This window comes from Alosa alosa, chromosome 10, assembly GCF_017589495.1.
Source record: "Alosa alosa isolate M-15738 ecotype Scorff River chromosome 10, AALO_Geno_1.1, whole genome shotgun sequence".
Lineage (NCBI taxonomy): Eukaryota > Metazoa > Chordata > Actinopteri > Clupeiformes > Clupeidae > Alosa > Alosa alosa.
Window position 1 is genome coordinate 21,904,665 of NC_063198.1, and position 9,197 is coordinate 21,913,861.

Consider the following 9,197-nt stretch of genomic DNA (forward strand, 5'->3'; position numbering starts at 1 on the left):
GGTTTGGATTCTCAGAGCTCTCGTTTGGGGTAATTACTGTGCTTGTTAAACCAAGAAGAGTTCCCCAGGTCTGATTTTCTTAACGAGCCGTTTGGTTTTGTATGTTGGAAGTTGATCATCAGAGACATAACGGATGGTTGTGCATTTCAAACCATATAAATCATTGCAGGAAACAGAGTTATGTTAGCTTTTCTGAATAATATCTGTCTCACACTGTTGTTTCTCATTATTTAGAAATACCTGCTGTTCTATACCTGTTGACCAAATGCTGATAGTGTTCAACAGCACACATTCCAGAGGTTCAATGAGTAACTTGCAGCACAAGGCCTTTAACCCAAAGCTTCAGTAGTTTATACAGTTTCTTTCTTTCTCTATTTCTTTCTGTAGATGGGGTCCATTCGGTGTCAGCTCAGTGTCTGCTGCAGGTGACCATCATCACAGACGAGATGCTCTCCAACAGCATCACGCTGCGCCTAGCCAACACGTCACAAGAGCGCTTCCTGTCGCTGCTGCTGGCCCAGTTCCTGGACGGTGTGGCGCGTGTTCTCTCGGCTTCGCGTGAGGACGTGGTCGTCTTCAACGTCCAGGACGACACCGACGTCAGCGCCAGCATCCTCAATGTCAGCCTCTCCGTGGCCGTGCCAGGTGATGGAGCCGGTGGTGGCGGCGGCGGTGGTGTTGGTAGGGGAGGAGCGGGCAGTGTTGGAAGCAGGCGTAACCTGGGAGTGACCGGAAGGGGCGGCCATGGCGTGGAGTTCCTGGGCTCGGAGGAGCTGCAGGAGCGGCTGTACCTGAACCGCAGCCTGCTGGCGCGCATCTCCTCGCAGGAGGTGCTGCCCTTCGACGACAACATCTGCCTGCGCGAGCCCTGCGAGAACTACATGAAGTGCGTCTCAGTGCTAAAGTTCGACAGCCTGGCGCCCTTTGTGGCGTCCGACACCATCCTGTTCCGGCCCATCCAGCCCATCGCTGGCCTGCGCTGCCGCTGCCCGGCCGGCTTCACGGGGGACTACTGCGAGACCGAGGTGGACCTGTGCTACTCCAAGCCCTGCGGGCCGCACGGCGTCTGCCGCAGCAGGGAGGGAGGCTACACCTGCGAGTGTCTGGACGACTACACAGGTAGGAGCTCTCTCCACAGGCAGACCAGCTCTGTTCTGAAGCATCTCCTGTGCCCTGTCATTATCTGGTCTTCTCTCTTTCTGTCAATCTCTCTATTCAGTCTCTCTCCGGTCCTCCGGTCCTCTGCCTCCCTCTCTCCTCTCGCACTCTCATGCTTTCCCCTGTGTCTCTCTCAGCCTATGTCTCTGTGTCTCTATGTCTCCCTCTCCTTTGCCTTCTTCCTCCATCTTCTCTCTCTTTGTTTCTCTCTCTCTCTCTCTCTCTCTCCACTCTCTCTCTCTCACCTTTTGATATCATAGGGCTTTCTTGCAAGGCCACTTGCTTTTAGGAAGGACCATGTGTGACACAATAGAGTTCTCACCTATTCAAAAGTAACGTTGGCTCCAAGGCAAATTAATCAAATGAATGTGATGTCCTTTTACTTCATGTGGACTCCCTGATAAAGTTGTGATACAAGGCTGTGTAGAGGTAAACAAGTCGTAAACCTGAGGTTGCCTCTCACCAGAGAATAAAACTACTGTGTCCAAGTGTCCTTGTGAGACTTGAGGCTTAGTGCTGGTGTGGTAGTTGAAGCACAACAGCTTGTTTTTATTCTCTTCTGCAAGGTGGTTAGTCGTGATCACATCTAAATAGCATCCGTGACCCAGGTACTCCGGAGAGATGATTCAGGGGAGGGTTGAACTGGTTGAGAATTCAGAGTTCTGTTGATAACCCTGCCCAGAGGAACTCTGATGAGATTATGTTGTCCTTAATCCTTGGGGGTTAACCCCTTGATTTGAGCTTTACGTTATTGCAAATTAATACATCTGTGGTACTTCACACATCACCTTTTATTTTAAAGCCCTTAGATCAATACTAGTGAAGTACTGCTGTCATCTTCATATTGATTGAATACCCATGTAAGGGTCATTTGCGGCATGATTTGAATGTGGCTTTTGAGTGTAGCCCATAGGAGATGCATCGCACCCTGAGCAACAACCAGTCCATGAGACGTAAATGCATGTACTCAAACATGATCCCCTGTTTAACGACTGTATAGGGAGCTGTTGAGCAGAAGACAGAACTGTTCAGTGCACAGGGAGCACCTGCATGGTGACACGAGGTATTGATCTAATAATCGCCTTTGTCTGGCTGGAGATGGAGACCACTAAATTAAACATGGAAAAAGCTTTTCAGCAGCAGCAGCCATTTTTTTTTTTTTTTGGCTCACTCACTCTCTCCCCTCTTAGTATTTCTCTCTCTCTCTCTCTCTCTCTCTCTTGTGATACAAGGCTGTGTAGAGGTAAACAAGTCAGAAACCCGAGGTTGCCTCACCAGAGAATAAAACTACTGTGTCCAAGTGTCCTTTGTGAGACTTGAGGCTTAGTGGCTGGTGTGGTAGTTGAAGCAATAAACAGCTTGTTTTTATTCTCTTCTGCAAGGTGGTTAGTCAGGATCACATCTAAATAGCATCCGCGGACCCAGGTAATCCGGAGAGATGATTCAGGGAGGGTTGAACTGGTTGAGAATTCAGAGTTCTGTTGATAACCCTGCCCAGAGGAACTCTGATGAGATTATGTTGTCCTTAATCCTTGGGGGTTAACCCCTTGATTTGAGCTTTACGTTATTGCAAATTAATACATCTGTGGTACTTCACACATCACCTTTTATTTTAAAGCCCTTAGATCAATACTAGTGAAGTACTGCTGTCATCTTCATATTGATTGAATACCCATGTAAGGGTCATTTGCGGCATGATTTGAATGTGGCTTTTGAGTGTAGCCCATAGGAGATGCATCGCACCCTGAGCAACAACCAGTCCATGAGACGTAAATGCATGTACTCAAACATGATCCCCTGTTTAACGACTGTATAGGGAGCTGTTGAGCAGAAGACAGAACCTGTTCAGTGCAAAGGGAGCACCTGCATGGTGACACGAGGTATTGATCTAATAATCGCCTTTGTCTGGCTGGAGATGGAGACCACTAAATTAAACATGGAAAAGCTTTTCAGCAGCAGCAGCCATTTTTTTTTTTTTTTTTGGCTCACTCACTCTCTCCCTCTTAGTATTTCTCTCTCTCTCTCTCTCTCTCTCTCTCTCTCTCTCTCTCTCTCTCTGTCTCTCTGTCACGAACACATGCTCCAAGAAATTCTTTCAGAACATCCACATGAGCTAACATAAGCACACATTAACTCACATACACTTGATCACAACTCTCATCTTTTCTTTTTGTGTGCAAACGAACACATACATAAAACACACACACACATATACACACACACACACACACACACACACACACACACACACACACACACACAAACTCAGGCGCTGCTGTGGCCTGGCCCATGGGCTCTCTTGTTCCTCGTGTGGAGTGGTTTTGAGAGCCCAAAGGTCTGGGGCCAGGTCTTTATCACGGGATTTAAAATGTCCGGGCAGAAAGACAATGGTGCGCTTTGGCCACGGAGCTGAACACCACTTTGAAGAATAATGGAGGGAAGTGATTAATTATGGATGGCCACAGATGGAAAAGGGACCCCCCCTCCATCACCCCGAACCCCCTGAGTAAAATGGCCGCCGGATAAAAATAAGAAGAGAGGCCGAGGGAGCGGAATGAAAGCACTCTATAGACTCCCTTAAGCTCCCTCGGCCTGATGGGAGAAAAGTTTCAAGCCTCCCTCTGCTTTTTTTTTCCTCTCGTTTTTTTTCTCAACTCACAACGAGATAACGAAGAGAGGTTGTGTTTTTTTTCCCCTCTTTCCTTACTCAGGTTATTAACCATCAAAGCCTGGGATCCTGGGAGCGCGTCGAAACGCTGAAAAGTGCACGCTCCCCTTTCCTCCTACCCGCTCTTACGTGACACCGAGATAACGCGGGCCTCGGATGTTATTCAGTCGGCTCCAAAAAATTACACACCTCGCCGGAAAGAATCCACACGATGAGAGCGCGGCATGAGAGCGAGGATGGTGAAGAGGTTGGGGCAGAGACCCCAGCTAGGGGAGGGAATGAGGTCAGGGGCATAGGAAGCAACATGAAACAGCTAATCATGCCAGACCGTATAATGAGCGCTTTTGAATATTGCAATGGTAGAGAGCGAGAGTGAAAAAGAGAGGGAAAAAAGAAGCTGCACTTTGTTGAATATGCAAATGGATCAGGAATAACAGTCTTTTTGGCCTTTTCTGCTTGGGTAGAAAAAGGCTTGCAGGAAGGAAAAAGCAGAACATTGCCTTGTCTGTGTGTGTGTGTGTGTGTGTGTGTGTGTGTGTGTTTGTGTCTGCCTGCCTGCCTGCCTGCCTGCTTTGGGCACTCTGAAGAGACCTGCCTGTGCTTGTGCATACTCATCTGTGATTTGCTTTCATTTGTGATCTTAATTCCGACTTTAATTTATAACCTTGACAGCCTTTCAACCTTGACCATCATTTACCAATATTTTCCTGATAAACTTGACCGTACTTGCGCTGCTTGCAAAGCTAGACATATTTGCATGCGCGAGCCCAGAAGGCTGGTGCCTTGCAGTAAATGGTGCTTTACTCAAGGGCATACCAAGCCAGCCTTAATACAAGATACATACAGTCTACACCCCCCCCCAACCGGACACTTCTTCAGTGACATGACGTTATGTGAAGTGACTTAATTTCATATGCAGTTTGCAAGGGATGGAAAAGACGAGGCTTTTAGGCCTCTGGGTTTGGGGTAAATGATTTGAACTAGTCTGGACATGTGCCACTATCCCAAGACCTACCGACATAAGCACTCTGCTAACAAACTTAAAGTAACTCTACCCTAGAAAATGAATGAGACACCAGCATGTCCTGTCCCGTTAGCTCACCTTTGTACATTGTATTATAGCCTGATCCAGTTATTTTACAACAGTTTCAGAGCATGTTGTTGTTTAGTGCTTTGTTAGAGCATTTTTCAAATGCTAAAGCATATTTCAAAGACTAATGCGTTCCAGAGTCAGGTGTATTCAGGAGAGTGTGTGTGTGTGTGTGTGTGTGTGTGTGTGTGTGTGTGTGGGGGGTTGGTTATGGGCTGGTGGGAGTGTGGCTAACTCACAGCCAGGAGTCATTCAGTGGTTCCTGAATGGGCCAATAGTAATGTGAAGGTCGCACACAGAGGGTGGCTGTGCTGGAATCCACCCGTTTGGGATCAGTGAGTGTTTGAAAGGCACTCTGGGCCTCCAGCAAGCCCTTGATCCCATCGCTGGAGCCAGGATTGGCGCTCGGTGGGAGCAGGTGTAGCTGCGCCTTCCCCCTACTTAGCGGCCACACACACTGCTCTTCACCGCTAGTGAGTAAAGTGAATTCATTATGTAAGCCGCAGCGGATGTGCTGCCGCATGCACTTGTGCAGTGGTGTGTGAGTTTTTTGTGTGTGTGTGTGTGACCCTGTGGGTGTAAGTGTGAAAGAGAGTATGTTCACTCCTCGATGGGTCTGGGTTAAGAGCTACTCCTCACTGTGTTTTGTATGTTGTAGGTGTGTATGGAGAGGATGGAGTGGCTTGTAAGAGAGGGAGTCATTTTGTGTGTGTGTGTGTGTGTGTGTGTGTGTCACCAGCGGGAGGCAATCATGTCCGTTCAGCACATTGAACCTCATCAATCTCACTCGTTTTCTGTCTTTCTCTCTGTCAGTCTCTTTGTCTTGCTAGCACCCCCCTCCGTCACACACACACACACACACGTACACACAGTTCCAGCTGAGTGTAAGTTTGCTGTGTGTAGAGGTTGGCCGCTGCTGAGGTGGGTGATTGTGGTCATGTGCTGTGGATGTCTGAGCGGAGTGCTAGCTATTCTCTACACCCCATCAGCCAGCCATCAGGACACCGCACACCACACAATCCACCTCCCATCCCCATCTGATGTCTCTTTCTCTTACACACACACACACACACACACACACACACACACATACATAGACACACGCACACTAAAAATATCTTTTGCTTCTGTCCCATATCCTCTCTCTTCTATTTCTCTCTCCTGTCTCTCTCTAACCTCTCTCTCTCTCTCTTGCTCTCTCTCTCCTACCTCTCCTCTCTCTTTCTCTTTCTTGCTCTCTCTCTCTCTCTCTCTCTCTCTCTCTCTCTCTCTCCTACCTCTCTCTCTCTCTCTCTCTTTCTCTCTCTCTCTCCCTCCTCTCTCTCTCTTTCTCTCTCTCTCTCTCTCTCTCTCTCTCTCTCTCTCTCTCTCTCTCTCTCCCACCTCTCTCTCCTACCTCTCTCTCTTTCTCTTTCTTGCTCTCTCTCTCTCTCTCTCTCTCTCGCGCGCGCTCGCGCGCTGCTCAGCTCCCACTGGTTTGGACTGATTGAGTGTTGCATTTGCCACTTTCCCTTGGCTCCCAGAATTACTGTTTGATTGCTGCCCAGCTTTTCTATGTGGCGCTGTGTGTGTTAGTGCACACTGTGCTTATCTCTCTGTGTGTGTGTGTTTGTGTGCATCATGCTGGTCTGTCATTTTGCCTGTGTGCGGTGCTTAAATTGCTCTATCAGTGGGTGTATGGAGGAAAGACAGAATTTGTGTGTGTGTGTGTGTGTGTGTGTGTGTGTGTGTGTGTGTGTGTGTGTGTGTGTGTGTGTGTGTGTGTGTGTGACTGACTGCTGGGCCCGTAGGCGTTGCCAGATGGAGAAGAGGGTGGTGAGAGAGAAGAATAGCAGAACAGACGTCCGTCTACTCTAGCTCCAGTTTAGATGGACAGAGGGAGAGAGGGAGAGGAAGGAGAAGAAGAGAGAGTGAGGGAGAGGAAGAGAGAGAGAGAAAAGGACAAACAGTTTTGAGTCTGAATGTAGAGGTTATGGCAAAGCAAGTGAAAGCTAAATGGATACCTTCACATGGGTTCTGAAAGCACTCTGTTAGTCATGCCGGTTTACCATTATTCAGACCAGCAGAGCTTGTCTCACCAATGACCTTTCTTTGTGTGTGTGTTTGTGTGTGTGGTTCTGTACAGGACAGGGGGAGGTTGTGATATTTATAGTGTGCCCTTCCTACAAACCACTATAATACTCTCACACACACACACACTCACACACACTCACACACACACACACACACACACACACACACACACACACACACACACACACAAACACAAACTGAGACCCTCTGCACATTAGAACCACTTTCCCAGAGGCTCACTTCACATCCTCATCCAGTTCACCTTGGCTGTGTGTGCGTGCGGGCTTTGGCCTCTTTTGGAAACATAATGGAGGGAGGCTGTGCTGAGGGAGGTCTCAACCCATACCTGTTCTACTCAACCCAACCATTAGCAGTTATCCATGATCTCTCTCTCTCTCTCTCTCTCTCTCTCTCTCTCTCTCTCTCTCTCTCTCTCTCTCTCTCTCTCTCTCTCTCTCTCTCTCTCTCTCCAAACGTCTCCATTTTAGCCATTTCTTTGCTCTGCTGGTGTGGGCGCCCTCACCCAGTGTTATGTGTTTATCAGTCGTGGCACGTCACTGGCGGTGGTTTAGTCTTTTCTCCAGCTGACTGTAATTGCGATGCTGTGAGGGGCTGAGGGCTTACCACTCTCAGCAGGGGGGCCAGTGCGGCAGGCAGCTTTTCTTGCTGCTGCAGGGAGGAACAGAACTCTGTACAGACGGACGGCTTTTGGTGTGTGAGGCTAACCGCTGGAAGCCGCTAGCTGCAAAGGGTCCATCAAAGTCAGCTGTTAACTGCATAGCTTGTCTCGGGGTTAAAGCCAAGCTCAGGATTTGTCATTTGAGGATCTAGTCATCTGGTAGCCTGGCAGAGGGTTCTGGTTGGATATTGGTTGGATATTGGTTGGATATTGGTTGGGTTTTGGTTGGGTTGTGGTTGGGTTAATGCATTACACCACTGATGGTTGTCATGGCTACATGGCTACTTATCATGTTATCAGTGTCACCAGTGTGCCAACAGAATCAGGCTTTTAACAGTGTGATGTGGCACTATCACACACACCTGAGGGATTAGTTGAACACACACACACACACACACACATGTTTGTAATTGCAGAGTGGTGTAGTTGCGGAGTCTCTAGAAACTTCAGGGTGGTTTGTCGTATTAGCTTGTGGCAGCACTAGAGCAGAGGGTGTAATGACTGGGGCTAAATAATTTCTGCATTCTTGTGTGTTTGAAGTTTGTTTGTGTGTGTGTGTTTGTGTGCGCTTTCAGGCAGACATAATTATAGATTAATGAGGACAACTTTCAGAGCTCCAACATAAAAACACCATCTGCTGATCTATATGCAAAAACAAACATGGTTTCCCAATGCAGGGCTTAGCTTCACTGAAGGTGTTCCAGCTCACCTCACTACTCCCAGCTACCATGATACTGAATGCAGGCATCACACAGCGGCTTCATTTGATGAAACATGTCACAATGTTCTCTCCATGCCATTCAGCTGCCTCGTATACGCGATCCGACAGGGCTTGTGTGTGTGTGTGTGTGTGTGTGTGTTGGTGTGTTCTGTGTTTGCTTGTGAGTGTATTTTTAGGAGAGTGTGTGTGTGTGTCTAATGTAAGTGAATGCTTGCGCGGATGTTTTTTTTTGCCGTTTGTGTGTATATGGGTGTGTGTCTGTGTGAGGTCATGCATGTTTGTGCTTGCAAGTCTGTGTATGCACATGTATGTATTTGTGTGTATGTGCGTGTGTGTGTGTGTGTGTGTGTATGATTTCCAGAGGCCCTGCTCACTTTGCCAGTGCTAATGATTCATTTGAGCGGTAAACAGAGGAGTTACAGGCAAGCGCAGTCACACAGAGTGTGAGCGGTACAACACAGGAAGATCAGCTTTAATAATGGATGCCTGCGTTCGGCATGGCCTTAACCCCACCGAAACCCCCACCTGCCCCCTGCCAAAGCCCAACACCTGTGGCGGAAAGGGCCATCCCAAGAGATGCCTGACTAAAAACCTCTCACATGCAGTCTCGGGTTACTGCCTCTGACAAAAACACTCTATGTCTGGTGTTGGGATGTTGTTATTGTTCTGAATAAATGTCTGTTGGATACGAGTCAAGACAAAGGGAATAGACTCTCTCTGGTGCCAGTGTTCTACTGGGTGTGTATTATTTAATAGCTGGTAGGGGAAGTCCCACTATGTGAGGGGTTTGGGATAAAAATGGGCCATG

The 9,197-nt window shown here is 48.1% G+C and overlaps 1 protein-coding gene across 1 annotated transcript in view; it reads left to right on the forward strand.

The window, feature by feature from the left end:
* celsr2 (cadherin, EGF LAG seven-pass G-type receptor 2) overlaps positions 1–9,197 on the forward strand; it is a 73,089-nt gene that overhangs the window by 22,429 nt on the left and 41,463 nt on the right. Inside the window, 1 exon segment of the mRNA XM_048254711.1 lies at positions 388–1,119. Within this exon segment, the coding sequence (XP_048110668.1) occupies positions 388–1,119 (732 nt within the window).